The sequence below is a fragment of the Salvelinus namaycush genome, chromosome 40 (genome assembly GCF_016432855.1).
Source record: "Salvelinus namaycush isolate Seneca chromosome 40, SaNama_1.0, whole genome shotgun sequence".
Lineage (NCBI taxonomy): Eukaryota > Metazoa > Chordata > Actinopteri > Salmoniformes > Salmonidae > Salvelinus > Salvelinus namaycush.
The window spans coordinates 7,531,070-7,550,000 of NC_052346.1; the positions used below are offsets into that span (position 1 = coordinate 7,531,070).

Consider the following 18,931-nt stretch of genomic DNA (forward strand, 5'->3'; position numbering starts at 1 on the left):
CAACTATGGTAGTCAACGGTTGTCTCAGTTGCATCGGTTGGTCGGAGGGACAGCACCAGACATGAATGTTCTCACTCTCGTCTCCAATCATCCGGCATTCTGACATCTGCATGCATCTCTTGAATGTTGAGGGAGCTGTGGAGAGCAGATTGAAAATACCAGATACCTAAGAGACAACCTGGGCCTATATTTATAAAGCCTCTCAGAGTTCTGATCCAGGAATAGGTCCTGTGTTTGAATGTGATTCTCGAGCAGATGTTTTCTCTCTCGCTTCGGCAGTTCTCCAGTGTGTCTCAGCTATGGTCTCCACAGCCACTGTCAAGACGTTTGTTTCACCTTAGGCCCGCTCCTGGACATACAGTAGACCAGCATTATCTCTGGTGTAGTTTAGTAGCTTGGTTAAACCTGACTGAATGCTCCATGTTAAACAATGCTGAAAAAATGACTTCACAATGGTTCAGTCTGGTTAATAACCAGGCAAGTATTCAGTGAGACAGTTTATCATACCTAGTAAGACACAGAGTACTTTTTTTGGGAAGACTCGCCACAGCTTAAGGCCAGCAGCAGGAGAAGGAGAGAAACACACACCACTTTCATCTTTCCTTCTCGTCAGGTGTCTTTTGAGCTGTCATTTTAACGATAGAACATATGTCATCAACGAGTTCTTAGTGTGACAGACGTATACAGTTGGTCCTGTCCCGCTGCTTCACATGCAGGCTTGTGTATAATGATAGACATGGTGAAACCCAAGTAGCACAATTTAATTGAGACAAATATTTGTAACACTTTACAACTTTTTAAGCATTTTAGTGTTTGTGTTTGTTCTCGTAGCGATTTCTAAGCTTTGTTATAGTGTGTTGTTATGAGCAATAAATAGTGAAGTAGTTGCAGGTAGGCTACAACTCAAACAGAATCTCTGACCTGGTTAAGGTTCCTTTAGAGCCTTTCTTTCTGGTCCAATAAATTGTATTTTGTATTCTAGCTTTCCTTTCCCTTCTCCTCACCATATGTCATGAAGCAGCTAATTTACTTGAATCTATTCTGTGATATTCATTAGGCAATGTTTTATTTATTCAGGTTTAGCACAGAATTTCCCAGATGTCCTCTTGTCTGGATCTGACTATCAGAATGGGAATTCCTGGTTTTCAGAAGAGATTGCGCAAGACAAGAAAGTTTACAGCGATCAGTGTCACAAAACAGGGACTGTTCCAGACCTGGGCCGAAAATCGTTATATTTTGTACTTTGAAAATACAAATAGTTTTAAAAAGTAGTCATTTTTGGGATCTGTATTCAAATAGTTGTAGGTACCTCCAAAGTAACTATTTGTTCCACCGGATTAACTTTCCACAACGCAGTTATTCAAGGTCTGCTCTGTTCCACATTGGGACATTCAACATTTCGACAGAGTGTGTAATGACAAATTTAAGCTGAACGGAGTCTAGTTTGTATCTGATAAATCATATACAAGTCATATACAGGACTAGTTTACAGCCTGTATGATGTATTACCCAGTACCACCACAGAAAATATAAACTTGCTCCGTGCAGTGCTCATGTTTCAGGCCATCACCTGGCTAATCACAGGTTGATTATGTCAAACATAAATAATAATTAAATGCAAACTGTTTGGAACAAACAGTACAACTTTATTTCTGTTACTTCTTGACAGTTTCAATCATGTGCATTGATTAGTACAATTAATGGACTGTATAGTATACAGTATGGTAGACAGAGGATGTGTCTCTCAGTTGCATTGGTTGGTGGTGCAGCAATAGGCATCAATGTCCTTGTTGCTTCCCAGCAGCATGCATTCTGACATCTTCATGCATCTCTTGAAGTATGAGATAGCTGTGGAGAGAGAGAAGCGAGACAGGATAAAACACCAGATACAGAAAACAAACCAGCATATTTTTCTTGATTGGATAAAGCAAACGTTTTCCTTAGATGTCAATCAAAAGGATCCAATATTTTGTGTTTTCCCAATTGGTTACTAATCCTAGGGTTAAACACAGTAAAGTGCCTAGTGAAGGGATATATACAGATGAAACTCAGGGTATACTGCCTAGTGAAGGGGATAATAGATACGTACGGAGTGGGGGCTTGAATAAGACCGTGCCGCAGGTATCATGGTCAATACGGCAGGTCTCCACTGTGTTTCTGCAGCCTTTGCCAATACATCGGTTGCATCTCAGGCCCTCTCCTGGAGAAAACAGAAGAACAGCATCATCTCTGTTGTATTGGAGTGTGTCTGGTTATCCAGTGTGTAGACTTGGAGACTGGAGATTAAAGAATGGAGATGAGAATAAGCAAGCAAGCTTTAATCTGGTACATGTGTTTATTTGGCATTGTCCCTGTCAAATAAAGAGATGAAATAAGATGAAGACCTTGATGGGCAGACTCACCAAAGCTACATGCCAGCAGCAGGAGAAGGAGAGAAAAACATACAGCTTTCATTTTTTCCTTTCTTCAGGAGTCTTTGATCTGTCGTTCCAACAATAGAAAGAAGAAATCACCAAAGACTCTGTCTATGTGGTGGGATTATGCGATGTTCAACAATTGCAACATGTAGGTCCATGTAAGTCTGATTTATTTGAAATGTGCAGAAACATTCTGAAACCAACCATTTCACAACCCCAGTAGCACAATATCACGAGACAAAGCTGTAGATAGTAGAGTAGTTGCTCACCTGATTGTATTTCCTTTAGGTGTGTTGAGCTTCCTTTACTCTCCTCTCCTTCTCCTTCTCCTTTTATACAGCATAGTATGCTAATTAACCTGCTATCTATGAGTCACTTGTGTGAGATATTGGGCAATGTATTTACTCAGATTTAGCACAAGCAGTGCCCTATATCTCTCTGTAAAAGAATGGAAGTTCCCGGATTTCACGAGACAAAGGTTTGCAGTGTCGTGTTCCATACTGGGACTTTCCACATTGGGACAGGGGGTCAAGAGAATTTCGAAATATTAAAGTTCAACAAAACAACTGACTGGTGTGCAAAGTTTATGTAAGAGGTGGTGTTGGATGATGAATCATTCATATCATATGTAAACAAGTTATTCTTATGACATTTAGACATATGTTGAAATCAGGAACAAAAGATTAAAATATAATTTTGCAATACTGAATGTATTTCCTTGCCATTTGAACAGGGCTCCAGCCACATGCTTACCAATGATACAGAAGGTGAGTAGAGGCATGGGTCTTATATGTTGCATTTGTCCCAGTTGCAGCAGGTGACTCTCAGACCCTCGGTTGCACCAAGCTTCAGGCACTCCATCATCTTGAAGCAGGACTTGTGGAAGGTGTGCTCTGGAGAAATAGAGAGAGACAGATAGAGAGGGGGGAGAGAGATGATGATGATGATGATACCCACAGGGCACAGACGTCAGTTCAACATCTAGGTTTGATTTACATTTGGTTGAGTTGTCAACTAACGCAAATTCAACATGAAATCAACAGGAAATGTCACCATGTCATTGGATTTAGGTTCAAAGCTTGGTGATAAAAAGAGTTGATGACCTTTTTCAAACCCAATCAGTTTTCTATGTTGATTCAACGTCATCACATAGATTTTTGTGGGGGTTAAAATGACATGAAAACAACATTGACTCAACCAGTTTTTGTCCAGTGGGTAAAATGACTTACGACTGAGTGATAATCTTGTAGGCCTACCTAGTAAATATATTTCTGTTGTGTGTGTGTGTGTATGTCTTTGATGGATTTCTGGCCGGATTAATAAGGCACTGTGGCAGTGATTGTGGCTATATGCCATGCTGACTGAATGGTGCTGGGACTCACCATAAGGGGAAGGGTAGGTCACTTTGGCACAGGCGTCCAGCTCAGGAGGACAGGTCTCCACAGTCCCCACACAATCAGCACTGCCTGGCGTGGCCCGGACACAGTTATGGCCCTGCAGGGCCTCACCTGAGAGAGGGGGGAGAGAAAGAGAGAGAGAGAAATAGAGAAACATTAACGAAAACACGACTAAACCTTGAAAGTCACTGGCCATAGTCATGGTGTGTAGTCTAGTGCGCACTACTGACCTATCGGGGTTTTATTTATCTGAACTTTTGAAAAGAAAAACAGTAGGATGGTACAACATGAAGAGATGATATTTACTATAGATGACGGCCACCAGGAGCAGGAGACCAAAAGCAAAGACTTTCATGTTTGGATGTGGTTCTAAGAGAAAGAAAAACACATTTCAACAGTGTAACCTATATAGACACGACAGTTAACATATTGTTCAATAACTTAAAGTCTTTGTGTCCTAGGCTCAGACAGACATTTCAAACAGGGTCAAAAAGTGTGAAGTCAGTGCCCTTTTGCCCATCTTACCTTCTGGACCTCTGCAGGTTTCAGTGTAACTCTCCTTCCTCCGGCCCCTCCTTTATTCAGAAATATGAGACTGATAAAGACAGTGCTGTGGGAAAATAACCAGATTTTAAAAAAGTGTCAGTGTCATGAATACGCACAGTACTGGAATGGGTAGCATACCACTGTCACGCCCTGACCTTAGTTATCTTTGTTTTCTTTATTATTTTGGTTAGGTCAGGGTGTGACGAGGGTGGTATGGGTGTTCTTGTCTTGTCTAGGGGTTTTGTATATCTATGGGATTCAAATCAAATAAAATACAATTTTATTTGTCACATACACATGGTTAGCAGATGTTAATGCGAGTGTAGCGAAATGCTTGTGCTTCTAGTTCCGACAATGCAGTAATAACCAACGAGCAATCTAACCTAACAATTCCACAACTACTACCTTATACACACAAGTGTAAAGGGATAAAGAATATGTACATAAAGATATATGAATGAGTGATGGTACAGAACGGCATAGGCAAGATGCAGTAGATGGTATCGAGTACAGTATATACATATGAGATGAGTAATGTAGGGTATGTAAACATAAAAGTGCATAGTTTAAAGTGGCTAGTGATACATGTATTACATAAAGATGGCAAGATGCAGTAGATGATATAGAGTACATTATATACATATACATTATATTAAGTGGCATTGTTTAAAGTGGCTAGTGATACATTTTTGATCAATTTCCATCAATTCCATTATTAAAGTGAGCTGGAGTTGAGTCAGTATGTTGGCAGCAGCCACTCGATGTTAGTGGTGGCTGTTTAACAGTCTGATGGCCTTGAGATAGAAGCTGTTTTTCAGTCTCTCGATCCCTGCTTTGTACTGTACCTGTACTGACCTCGCCTTCTGGATGATAGCGGGGTGAACAGGCAGTGGCTCGGGTGGTTGTTGTCCTTGATGATCTTTATGGCCTTCCTGTGACATCGGGTGGTGTAGGTGTCCTGGAGGGCAGGTAGTTTGCCCCCAGTGATGCGTTGTGCAGACCTCACTACCCTCTGGAGAGCCTTACGGTTGTGGGCGGAGCAGTTGCCGTACCAGGCGGTGATACAGGGTTTTGGTATTGTCTAGGTAAATGTAGGTCTATGGTGGCCTGAATTGGTTCCCAATCAGAGACAGCTGTTTATCGTTGTCTCTGATTGGGGATCCTATTTAGGTTGCCATTTTCCATTTTGGTTTTGGTGGGTTATTGTCTACGTGTAGTTGCATGTCAGCACTCGTGTTTATAGCGTCACATTCGTTTTGTTATTTTTGTTAGTTTGTTTAGTGTTCTTCGTTTTAAATAAAGAAGAATGTATTCATCTCACGCTGCGCCTTGGTCTCCTCGTTATGATGAACATGACAACCACTCAAATTAAAGGATCATTGGGTTTAATATTCCTTAACTGCCATCGGCTGTAATTGTGATGTAGCTATGTGATTGTGCTATGTAGCAGTTACAGTAGCTAAACACACTTTTTCATCTTCTACCTACTTTAATTTAAGGCTGTGTAGCTTGCGCTGTGAACCTACCTGATGCTGCAGGTCAGAGTGGGTCCCATTATGCCTGGCAAAAACCAAACACTGAATTCCACAGTAAGAACCTTATACCAATGGTCAAGCATGGTGGTTGTCGTGTGATGGTTTGGGAACGCTTTGCTGCCTCAGGACCTGGACGACTTGCCTTAGTAGAAGGAACCATGAATTCTTCTCTGTATCAGAGAATTCTACAGGTGAATATCAGGACATCTGCCTGTAAGCAGCTGGGTCATGCAGCAAGACAATGATCCAAAACACACATGAAAATGGCTAAAAAGAAAGAAATTTGAAGTTTTGGAATGACCTAGTCAAAGTCCAGACCTAATCCCAATTGAGATGTTGTGGCAGGACTTGAAACAAGTAATACATGCTTGAAAACCCACAAATGTCACTGAGTTACAGCAGTCCTGCATGGAAAGGTGAAACAAAATTCCTCCACATTGACGTGAGACACTGATCAACGACTACAGGAAGCATTTGGTTGGAGTCATTGCAACTAAAGGTGACACAACCAGTTATTGAGTGTAAGAGGGAATTTCCTTTTTCACAGGGGCATTGAGTGTTGCAGAACTTTGTTTATGAAATGAATGAAATAAGAATATAATTGTTGTGTTACTTGTTCACTCAGGTTCCCTTTATCTAATATTAGGTTTTGGTTGAAGATCTGATAACATTCAGTATCAAAAATATGTAAAAATAGAGAAGATTAGAAAGGGGACAAATACTTCTTTACAGCACTATACTGACAATATGCCAAATAAAATGGGAGTATACTGTACGTTTAAAACAGGTTAAAACAATAATGTTCTCACTTTATTCGCTTCCAGAAAAGTAGAATATAGAATAGAATAAAATACATATAGAATAACATGGATATATAAGCCTAGCAAGCAAATATGAAAAATCTGATATATTCTCAATGTAGCAAGGTGGTAAAAGCACATAGCTGTATTCATTTATATCCACTAGATGGCACTGTCCCTTTAAGAGATTCATAAATGAGGTGTGCAAGCAGTTATGGGATTGCGCATGCGCAGTGTGTGAGAGTGAGAGCAAGCAATTAGACTGGAGAGCTGTTGAAATCCATCGTTGATCCAACATTACTTTAGGTGGGTAAATAATTATTTTTATCTTAGTCTTGTACCTGAATATATCATAGTTTGCATAATCTGTAATGTATAAGAGTTTGTTTGTAATTTTGATGCCAGATGGTCATGTTAGCCTGTTGATACTTTCAGATTGACATGAAGATGTTAGCTTCTTTCTCAAGAACTCCTTGACATTATGTTGCCTTATTTAAATTAGCATGTTAATTACCTATGCTGCTGTTGGTCTTTGTACTGTATGTCGTGCTCTGCGTGATCCATTGTACTACTCTCTGAGCTAGACCATTTCCCCTATGTTACACTTTTAGAGGTTGATCACAAAGGATCGCATTACTCATCATCAATCTTCTTCACTACGAAGTACACTTAGTCACAAGCCTAATTTGGATTATCATGAATTGAACATCACGGGCTAAAATGCAGCATGCTTCGAAAAAGGGCTAAATGAATATGATTTGATATATTCAGAAGATTTTCAGTCTCTAGATCTAAGAAACAACAAATTGATCCATTACATAAACTAGTGTCACGTCCTGACCATAGAGAGCCCTTATTTTCTATGGTAGAGTAGGTCAGGGCATGACTGGGGGTTAGTCTAGTTTATTATTTCTATGTGGGGTTCTAGTTTTGTTTTTCTATGTTGGTGATTTTGTATGATTCCCAATTAGAGGCAGCTGGTAATCGTTGTCTCTAATTGGGGATCATATTTAAGTAGCATTTTTTCCACTTGTATTTTATGGGATATTGTTTTGTGCATCTCTGTAGTCACGGTTCGTTGTTAGTTTATTGTTTTTTGTCTTTGCTAAGTTTCACTTTATCATTAAATTATGTGGAACTCAACATCCGCTGCGCCTTGGTCTGATATTTATTCCAGCGAACGTGACAACTAGATTTGGTTATTTCAGTGCTTAACTTTCTGTGGGATACAGTGCCTTCAGAAGGTATTCATAGCCCTTGAAAATGTTAAATTATTTAAATCTTCATATTTTTTCTTACCCATCTACACACAATTCCCTATAATGAAAAAGTGAAAACATGTTTTCAGACATTTCTGCACATTTATTGAAAATGAAATACAGAAATATAAAATGTACAGAAATATTCACAGCCCTGATTCAACACAAGTTAGAATCACTGTTGGCAGCGATTACAGTTGTGAGTCTTTCTGGGTAAGTCTCTAGGAGCTGAGCACACCTGGATTGTACAATATTTGTACATTATTCTTTAAAAAATTATTCAAGCTCTGTCCAATTGGTTGTTGATCATTGCTAGACAGCCATTTTCAAGTCTTGCCAGAGATCAAGCTGATTTAAGATAAATCTGTAACTAGGCCACTCAGGAACATTCAATGTCGTCTTGGTAAGCAACTCCAGTGTATATTTGGCCTTGTGTTTTCGGTTATTGTCCTACTGAAAGGTGAACTTGTATCCCCAGGGTCTGTTGGAAAGCAAACTGAACCAGGTTTTCCTCTAGGATTTTGCCTGTACTTAGCTCTATTCCATTTATTTTTACACTTAAAAACTCACTAATCCTTGCCGAAGGAAAATATGCTTGAAAATATGAGGAGTGGTATTCAGTGATATGTTGTGTTGGATTTGCCCCAAACATACAGTAAGGCTTTGTATTCAGGACATAAAGTTAACTTCTTTGCCACATTTTTTGCATGTTTAATTTAGTGCCTTAGTGCAAACAGGATGCATGTTTTGCAATATTTTTTATTCTGTACAGGCTTTCTTCTTTTCACTCTGTCATTTAGGTTAATTTGAGTTAGGAAGGACACGTCTTTGTAGTGACCAGGGCTGGATCTAGGCTTATGGGGCCCTAAGCGAGATTTGATTGAGGCACCCCATCACCACAAGGGCAAAATGTTTTAGTAGACCCCCTCTTGATGGCAGAGAGAAAAATGTACGTTTTAAAGTTAATTTGCAATTCTACCCATTTTGCCATGAAGCGTACAGAAAATGTTGCAGTTTTAAAACACGTTTTCTGTAGTTCTACACATTTTGCCATGGGGTGGAGAGAAAATGTAGCAATTTTATAACATATTTCATGCAATTCTGCTTATTTTGCCATTTGGCAGAGAGGTTTTGCAGTTATAAAGCACATTTCCTTCAATTCTACCCATTTTACCATGGGGTGAAGTGCTTTAAAGGGAAATTCTGCCACTTCGTATTCATCATCTTCATCGCAAAACCAGTGTCTACATACAGTGCCTTTGGAAAGTATTTAGACCCCTTGACTTTTTCCACATTTTGTTACGTTACAGCCTTATTCTAATATAGATTTTTTTAAATCCTTAGCACTCTACACACAATACCCCGTAATGGCAAAGCAATGAATGTATTAAAAATAAAAATCAGAAATACCTTATTTACATAAGTATTCAGACCCTTTGCTATGAGACTCAAAATTGAGCTCAGGTGCATCCTGTTTCCATTGTTCACCCTTGAGATGTTTCTACAACTTGATTGGAGTCTACCTGTGATAAATTCAATTGATTGGACATTATTTGGAAAGGCACACAACTGTCTATTTAAGGTCCCACAGTTGACAGTGCATGTCAGAGCAAAAACCAAGCCATGAGGTCAGAGGAATTGTCCGTAGAGCTCCGAGACAGGATTTTGTCGAGACAGATCTGGGGAAGGGTACCAAAAAATGTCTACAGCATTGAAGATCCCCAAGAACACAGTGGCATCCATCATTCTTAAATGGAAGAAGTTTGCAACCACCACGACTCTTCCTAGAGCTGGCCGCTCGACCAAACTGAGCAATTGGGGGAGAAGGGTCTTGGTCAGGGAGGTGACCAAGAATCCGATGGTCACTCTGACAGAGCTCTAGAGTTCCTCTGTGGAGATAGGATAACTTTCCAGAAGGACAACCATCTCTGCAGCACTGCACCAATCAGGCTTTTATGGTGACCAGATGGAAGCCACTCCTCAGTAAAAGGAGTTTGTGGGCACGTGACAGCCCACTTGGAGTTTGCCAAAAGGCAAAAAAAAGACTCTCAGACCATGAGAAACAAGATTCTCTGGTCTGATGAAACCAAGATTGAACTCTTTGGCCTGAATGCCATTCGTCACGTCTGGAGGAAACCTGGCACCATCCCTATGGTGAAGCATAGTGGTGGCAGCATCATGCTGTGGGGATGTTTTTCAGGGGCAGGGACTGGGAGACTAGTCAGGGTCGAAGCAAAGATGAACGGAGCAAAGTACAGAGAGATCCTTGTTGAAAACCTGCTCCGGAGCACTCAGGACCTCAGACTGGGGCGAAGGTTCACCTTCCAACAGGACAATGACCCTACGCTCACAGCCAAGACAACGCAGGAGTGGCTTCGGGACAGGTGTTCTTGAGTGGCCCAGCCAGAGCCCGGACATGAACCAGATCGAACATCTCTGGAGAGACGTGAAAATAGCTGTGCAGCAACGCTCGTAATCCAACATGACAGAGCTTGAGAGGATCTGCAGAGAAGAATGGGAGATACTCCCCAAATACAGGTGTGCCAAACTTGTAGCTGTCACGCCCTGACCTTAGTTATCTATGTTTTCTTTATTATTTTGGTCAGGTCAGGGTGTGACGAGGGTGGGTATGCTTGTTTTTGTATTGTCTAGGGTTTTTGTAGATCTAGGGTTTTTTGTAAGTCTAGGTAATTAGGTTTATGGTGACCTGAATTGGTTCCCAATCAGAGGCAGCTGTTTATCGTTGTCTCTGATTGGAGATCCTATTTAGGTTGCCATTTTCCCTTTTGGTTTCGTGGGTTCTTGTCTATGTGTAGTTACCTGTTTCAGCACTCGTTGTATATAGCGTCACGTTCGTTTTGTTATTTTGTTATTTTGTTTAGTGTTCTTTCTTTATTAAAAGAAGAATGTATTCATATCACGCTGCGACTTGGTCTCATCAATACGACGAACGTGACAGTAGCGTCATACCCAAGAAGACTAAAAGCTGTAATCACTGCCAAAGGTGCTTCAACAAAGTACTGAGTAAAGGGTCTGAATACTTATGTAAATATAATATTTAAGTTTTTTATGTTGAAGAAATTAGCAAAAAATTCTGAAAACCTGTTTTGTCATTATATGGTATTGTGTGTAGATTGATGTGGGAAAAAACTATTTAATACATTTTAGAATAAGGCTGTAACCTAACAAAATGTGGAAAAAGTCAAGGGGTCTGAATACTTTCCTAAGGCACTGTATGTGAAAACATAGCTTCTAGGATCTGTGGTTAAAAAGATAAGGTCCTAAAAAATGCTTAGAAGTAAAAAAAAAAAAAAAAAGATTTTCAAAACCTGGAACGAGTTTCTAGCACAAGGTAGGGTATTTTCTTGCTCGCCACATCCCCTTGAATCTCATATTGTTTGAAAATCACTGTTTACATTTTTTTTTTTTTTTTTACTTTTGATGATGTCATCGGGTAGAACATTTCAACTTTATATTTCATTCTATGAAACTTAGAAATGAGCCATTTTTACAAATGTTGACATTGGTATTGTGCTGGAGATAATGCAAATGAGGTTGAAAAGTTGCCCTTTAAAGCAAATTACCTGCAATTCTACCCATTTTGCCATGGGGCAGAGATAAAGAAAATCTCACATTTTATAACAAATTTCATGCAATTGTACACATTTGCCATGGGGCATAGAGATAGTTTTGCAGTTTTAAAGGACGTTTTCTGCAGTTCTACACTTTTGCCATGCAGCGGAAAGAAAATGTTGCAATTTTATAACAAATTCTATGCAATTCTACTCATTTTGCCATGTGGCAGACATCATTTTTTTTTGTCATTTTGAAGCAAATTTTCTGCATTTCTACAGATTTTGCCATGACTTACAGTATGCCTTGATAATATTATCTGAGTGAGAGTGACTAACAAAATAAATACCCCCCCCCCCCCCCCCGGCGATGAGGGCCCCTGGGCACATGCCGCAAGTTTAGATAATTGGCCAGACAAACTTAGCAATCTAAAAATTGTTAACTGACATGGCTAATTGAGTGACTGTCAGTGACTGACAAAACAAGAGAAAAACTGCTGATGCACAACCACATTTTTTACTTGCGCCTTGTGTATTCTACTATTCTAACTCGCGACAGTAAGTTCAGACTCCGACTGAGTTCCAAAAAAAAACACACATAAGCGACTGCTTATGTCGCTTATGCCTGGAGCCGGCCCTGGTAGTGACTTGGTATTGATACACCATCCAAAGTGTAATAATAACTTCACCATGCTCAAAGGGATATTCAATGTCTGCTTTTTTCAAGTCAGACTGTAACACAACAAAATGTGGAAAAAGTCAAGGGTTGTGAATATTTTCTGAATGCACTGTATATCCCCCAGAACAAAGGGTCAAATGTACAACCATGCTAAATGTTGTTCCATTCTTGCAATTACATTTATATCCACTGGAGGGCACCATCAACACACTAATATTCACTGAGATTGACAGAGACAGACAGTCTTCTGTGTCATTATAATTATGGTTTTATCCAGACAAACCAGTTAACCCAAGATGTGTACACATATATAATATAACACAAAATGTATTAACACACATTTAAATTGCTTACACATCTTTTGTTCCTTCAATTTCTTAGTTAAGCTCTGTGCTTTGTGCCTCTCTGGAGTAGCCTTGTACTAATGATAACACGGCAATAAATTACTTCTATAAAATAAATAGTGAAATAGTAGCAAAGAAAACTAATGTTCACATGTGAAAATTAGATTTCATCGTCTAGGCCACAACATATCCGGGGCACGCACGCACACACAATAGTGTGTTTAAAGTGTTTTGAGAAGTACACAACTACATCCAGTGAGCACTGATAAGTCAAAATGGTCATGGTTCATAAGTGTACATTCAAATAAGACATTTGGTGTGTTCAAAGAGCTACAATACAGTTATATAACAGTCTTGTTCAGAGATTAGAAAGACATTCTCCATGTATAAATTATGGGGCTACACATTGGCTGCCTCCCAGGCTTTGACACAATGTCTGGAGTCCCTTTGCCAGATGCTATGCATTTGGAATCTCTCTGTATCTCTTTCCTCACTTTCTCTTCTTCTCTCTGTTGTCTGACAGGCCCACTGATTCCAACAGAAACAGACACATCCTCTCCCCTCCTCTCACTCCCCTCTCTACTATACTCCCCCTCGCTGGGGAAAGCTCTGTTTCCTCCCTCCTTCCAGTGCTTTACTCAATGGCCTCCATCTTAATGATAGGGACTATCACAAGAAAATGATTTTAAAAAACATGGACCAAGTTTTAAAGGCCTACCTCTTAGTAAAATGATGTTTGTGTGACCCTGCTACAGTATGTCCTAATTATTTACATTTAAGTCATTTAGCAGACGCTCTTATCCAGAGCGACTTACAAATTGGAAAGTTCATACATATTCATCCTGGTCCCCCCGTGGGGAATGAACCCACAACCCTGGCGTTGCAAGCGCCATGCTCTACCAACTGAGCCACACGGGACCACAGATTATCTTTGTGAGCCCATATGTCCAGTTTCTCTGTCAAAGAGCTTCATTGGTAGATAAAGGCAGTATTGATGCCACTTTATCGCCATGTAGTTGAGTAAGTTAGTGCACATTCTCAGAAGAGCTGTAAATTATTCCACTGGTCCTTTTAGGGCGAGTCAGTCACATCCCATGTCCGGGCAACTCCTGTGCTGTTGGACCTGACCCTACTACCTAACTCATGTGTCAGGGTAGAGGGTACAAACTGCCTCCTGGAACTCTGTGTAGAGAGTAAACACTCCTAAATGTAATCATCTTCCCCCTGTCCTGTAGGGAGCAGCTGTACAAGTAAAAACCATCATAGGACAACACAGTGCAGTCTGTGGGAGACAGTGGACCTGTCGGCCCGCCACTTGGTTTTCCTCTTCTTCTTCTGGCTCCTCTCTGGAATCTGTTGCCTGGGTGTGTGAGAGAGAGAGAGCGAGAGAGAGAGGCTCTCATAGCTTTTGTATCAAACAGACAAACCTTCTCTAAATAATCTGTGGTGGCAACATACCTGATTACTCTAACTAACTCGTGGAACGCCTTGTCAACATTCATGGCTGGGTCCTTAGCACTTGTTTCAATGTAAGCTATCTGTAAATTAAAAAGCTCAGAATTGAGTATGGAGATCAAACAATATCTGTAGATTATATACAGTGGCAATAAAACATATGTGAACCCTTTGGAATTACCTGTATTGCTGCATAAATTGGTCATACAATTTGATTTGTCACAACAATAGGCAAACACAGTGTGCTTAAACTAATAACACACAAATTATTGTATTTTTCTTCTCTATATTGAATACATCATTTAAACATTCACAGTGTAGGTTGGGAAAAGTATGTGAACCCCTAGGCTAATAACTTTCCAAAAGCTAATTGGAGTCAGGAGTCAGCTAACCTGGAGTCCAATCAATGAGACGAGATTGGAGATGTTGGTTAGAGCTGCCCTGCCCTATAAAAAACAGTCACAACATTTGCGTTTGCTATTCACAAGAAGCATTGCCTGATGTGAGCCATGCCTCGATCAAAAGAGATCTCAGAAGACCTAAGATTAAGAATTGTTGACTTGCATAAAGCTGGAAAGGGTTACAAAAGTATCTCTAAAAGCCTTGATGTTCATCAGTCCACGGTAAGACAAAATGTCTATAAATGGAGAAAGCTATGCACTGTTGCTACTCTCCCTAGGAGTGGCCGTAAGGGAAAGATGACTGCAAGAGCACAGCGAAGAATGCCCAATGAGATTAAGAAGAATCCTTGAGTGTCAGCTAAAGACTTATAGAAATCTCTGGAACATGCTAACATCTCTGTTGACAAGTCTACGATACGTAAAACACTAAACAAGAATGGTGTTCATGGGAGGACACCACAGAAGAAGCCACTGCTGTCCAAAACAAACATTGCTGCACATCTGAAGTTTGCAAAAATGCACCTGGATTTTCAACAGCGCCACTGGCAAAATATTCTGTGGACAGATGAAACTACAGTGAAAAAAAAGCACAGCACAGCAACATCAAAACCTCATCCCAACTGTAAAGTATGGTGGAGGGAGCATCGTGGTTTGGAGCTGCTTTGCTGCCTCAGGACCTAGACAGCTTGCTATCATCGACAGAAAAGCGAATTCCCAAGTTTATCAAGACATTTTGCAGGAGAATGTAAGGCTATCTGTCTGCCAATTGAAGCTCAACAGAAGTTGGGTGATGCAACAGGACAACGACCCAAAACACAGAAGTAAATCAACAACAGAATGGCTTCAACAGAAGAAAATACGCCTTCTGGAGTGGCCCATTCAGAGTCCTGACCTCAACCCAACTGAGATGCTGTGCCATGACCTCAAGAGAGCGGTTCACACCAGACATCCCAAGAATATTGCTGAACTGAAACAGTTTTGTAGAGGATTGGTTCAAAAGTCTTCCTGACCGTTGTGCAGGTCTGATCCGCAACTACAGAAAACGTTTGGTCCAAGGGTTCACATACTTTTTCCACCCTACACAGCGAATGTTTACACAGTGTGTTCAATAAAGACATGAAAATTGTTTGTGTGTTATCAGTTTAAACAGACTGTGTTTGTCTATTGTTGTGACTTAGATGAAGATCAGATCACATTTTATGACCAATTTATGCAGAAATCCAGGTAATTCTAAAGGGTTCACATACTTTTTCTTGCCACTGTACATGTAAAGTTCACACATTCACTCACACTGTGTTTACTAGCCATCTCCCTCCCCTGATCACTGGGTATTTTACGTAAGTGCAGCAGATCCACTTTGTTGGCCACAAGAACCATAGGAAAGGATTCCCTAAAAAATAAGGAAAATAACAATGAATAAATGAACGAATGAACAAATGAACGAATGGATGGATGGACGGAGTAATAACTGCATGAATGCATGAATAACTGAATGCATGAATGACTGTCGTCCTGGCCACGGCCACCGGTGGGAAGTTAAGTAGTAAATCCCACCGGTCCTTCACCCTGAGGATGAGTTGATGGAAGCGGTCCACATGTTCAAAGCTGGCCTTGTCTGTGACAGAGAACACGATGAGGAACCCATCCCCAGTCCTCATGTACTGTTCCCTCATAGCACTGAACTCCTCTTGGCCTGCTGTATCCAGAACTGCAGAGACAGACACATGCACGATCAGACAGGTCACACATATAACATCTACACTGAGAACAGTATTATGAATGATCCTGGTTATTCATAAATATGTGTAACTGTGTGCTGATCCCTCACATCTAACAATGGCAGCAGAATAATGTTATCCTTTTTTCTCCTTATAACAGAACATTCAATCTTGTTCTTCAGTACATTACAAAGGTTATTTCTGGGGAAACGATTTAGTACTTTTGGCCAGGTTAACAGGTTGGGCTTTTTATTTGTAATGTATGTGCTATCTATAAATCCATTTACCGTCCAATATTGCCCACTGGGCATCAATCTCAGTGTGTTTGAGGTAGGAGTCCTCGATGGTGGGGTCGTAATCAGGGACAAATATCTTCTGAAAGAACTGAATGGTGAGAGCGCTCTTCCCCACTCCCCCATCCCCCACCACTACCAGCTTATACGTGGGGAGATTGTCACTGGGAACAGCGCTCGTTGCCATAGTGACAGCTATGCTGTACCTGGAACACAGAGGGAAGATGGAAGATGGTGTATGTCTGACTGATGCCATTTAGAATGGGCTTTTTTGCCCCTCTCTTGCTCTGGACAAAAATACCTGACAAAAATCCCAAATGAAATGGCACAGGTAATAGTGTGGTAATAGATCAATATACATCTTAAATTAATATTATAAAAGCAGAGATCCTTCTTTTTCACTGCAACGCATAGAAAACACGGTCATCGTAATGTTTATCTTCCATCCCTTACATAGTTGCTTCCTCACTGGGCCAAAACACTATCCTTCTTATGTTGGAATACCCACACTTTTTTCACTGAAAACATCAAACACTCAAACAAGGCTGAGGTCTGTACTGTCGCTGTCTATTCCTTGTCTGCTGGATCTTTACTGACGTACTTAAGTCAGGGAATTACCCACCCACACACACGCCATGAGTAAGCAAACCCAGCCTGAAGCTCCATACAATTTCACTGGTCTAACAGGATGAGGTCACACAGAGAGTTCTTCCTTCCTGCAGTCAACAATGGCGGGAAGTGGAGGGTTTCCTTTCTCAGTGGATACTGTAGCCTGCATCCCTGGCCAGAGCAGGAATGGAACCCAGATGCCTGTGGAACTTACAGGTCCTCCAGAACAATATTGTAGCCAGAGAATGGGACTAGGGCCGACCAACCAATAATAATTCTCAGTCGAACCTGGGGCCTGGGGAGACCTTATTCTGGGGGGTACTTCTTAGGGTTCCAAGAGGTATCATATTCTCTAGGGCAGGGTTCCCCAACTGGCAGCAGTGGGGGGGGGGGGGGGGGGGGGGGTTGTCCCCCAAAGTGTTAAGAGCAACAACAAAAAAATTTTTTACATAAAAGGTTGTAAAAACACCAGGAAATCAGCTCCAAGTGATTTTTATTTAAGAAATCTGTTCTCAAGTATTCCCACGCATAATAGAGAGACACGTGATCTTATACAAACGTTAGCGAGTTATTAAATTACTGTTTTAGGCAAACATTATATCTATTTGTGGTCCTTGTGGACAATTTGTAGTCTACAAATGATTTGTAATTATGTTCCAGCCCCCCGACCACCAGCTCAAGTACAAATCGTCCCGCGGCTGAATTTAGTTGATGATCCTTGCTCTAGAGTCATTATGAAAATATATATATTTTTCAAAGTATGCAAGATAGGCCTTTAAGTTATTTTTCAGTTATATGTCATCAAAGGCTGTTCTAATCGCATATTACGTAGACCTATCTGCCCAGCACAACCTGTTGATCGAGGACTATGTAGTCTGGGTGATTCCTTATTTCTCAGACACACTTCGCGCACACATACACCTCATTTGTGATCGGTCAGCTCTGTGATTCATAAATCCCCATTCATCTGTGATTCACAAAATCCCATATACCCACTTAACAGTTTTGTTTTTATAGTGCCAAATTCGATCCCATAATTCTTTGCTTAGGCATAACCAGATAAAGTGGGATTCGGTATTGTAAAATTCCTCGCCATTCCATATTATTCCAAGGTATAATTGGACTTTCACACACATTTCAGTAGGGTACTACTAGCCGTGACTTTACATCTGAAAACACCAGACATCCCAAAACATTGCAATATGTCGTTGCCGATTAAATAAAATAGCTTACCCCAATAAATTCACTGTAAAGTCGCTTGCATGAAGTCACATTTCCTGCCTTCTCATGTTGTAAAGCTGACTTCATTCAGATCTGTACATTTATATCCAATCAATTTCATATCACAGCTGCTGGAAAGTCCAGCATCTGCCACAAAAATGTAACAGTTACTTTGCGTTGCAACAGCTGATACGATAGGTTTGTTCACGCGGGAGAAGGGGGGTCAACATTTATTATTTTAGCACAAATAAGCCATTATTTTAATGATTATAGGTCCCATTTAGAGTTTGTCGCACTTAATTTAAGTGCTTAAATTATTGACTTTCAATGTGCAATGTTTTTAACCTGCCATTTTTGGAGGTAAAGCATAACAATATTTGAACAGCATCCCCCTGTTGTAGAAATGGAGCATTCCATAGTGACTCAAATCCAGATGTGACCATATAAAAATAAGTATATTTTCAACCAATGTATAGCCTATTGCTTATTTACAAAGTATCTATAAACTCTTTACAAAAAACGAATAAAGAACTATTTATTAACAACTTACAAACTCCCCATGAATAATTTTAAGTAGGCCATACCTTAATGTTACTTACGTGTTACCTAAAAGTGGGCAGTTCTAAATGGGAGTGTACAATAATGGGGATCACTATCAGAGTTTCTGCGTTTCATTTTCAAACTA

The 18,931-nt window shown here is 40.4% G+C and overlaps 1 protein-coding gene across 4 annotated transcripts; it reads right to left on the minus strand.

The window, feature by feature from the left end:
- Positions 1–12,455: 12,455 nt before the first annotated feature.
- Positions 12,456–18,404, minus strand: LOC120033394 (ras-related protein M-Ras). 4 transcript variants are annotated; one of them, XM_038979732.1, is made up of 6 exons: positions 18,259–18,404; positions 16,411–16,622; positions 15,960–16,113; positions 15,696–15,795; positions 14,008–14,087; positions 13,702–13,909 (listed from the first exon to the last, which is right to left on the minus strand). In XM_038979732.1, exons 2-6 carry the CDS (start codon positions 16,601–16,603, stop codon positions 13,810–13,812), a joined length of 627 nt encoding a protein of 208 aa, XP_038835660.1. In that variant the 5' UTR covers positions 16,604–16,622; positions 18,259–18,404; the 3' UTR covers positions 13,702–13,809. The 4 variants fall into 4 exon arrangements, with proteins under 4 accessions (XP_038835661.1, XP_038835658.1, XP_038835660.1 ...); XM_038979733.1 differs by lacking the exon at positions 14,008–14,087 and having other exon boundaries at positions 12,456–13,909; XM_038979730.1 differs by having other exon boundaries at positions 12,456–14,087.
- Positions 18,405–18,931: the final 527 nt, after the last annotated feature.

Coding starts and splice junctions, on each gene's coding strand:
- LOC120033394 (XM_038979730.1), bottom strand. CDS start 16,603: ATGGCAACGAGCGCTGTTCCCAGTGACAATCTCCCCACGTATAAGCTG. Junction 16,114..16,410: donor CCAGTGGGCAATATTGGACG/GTAAATGGATTT, acceptor CTGTCTCTGCAG/TTCTGGATACAGCAGGCCAA. Junction 15,796..15,959: donor ATCCTCAGGGTGAAGGACCG/GTGGGATTTACT, acceptor CTTATTTTTTAG/GGAATCCTTTCCTATGGTTC.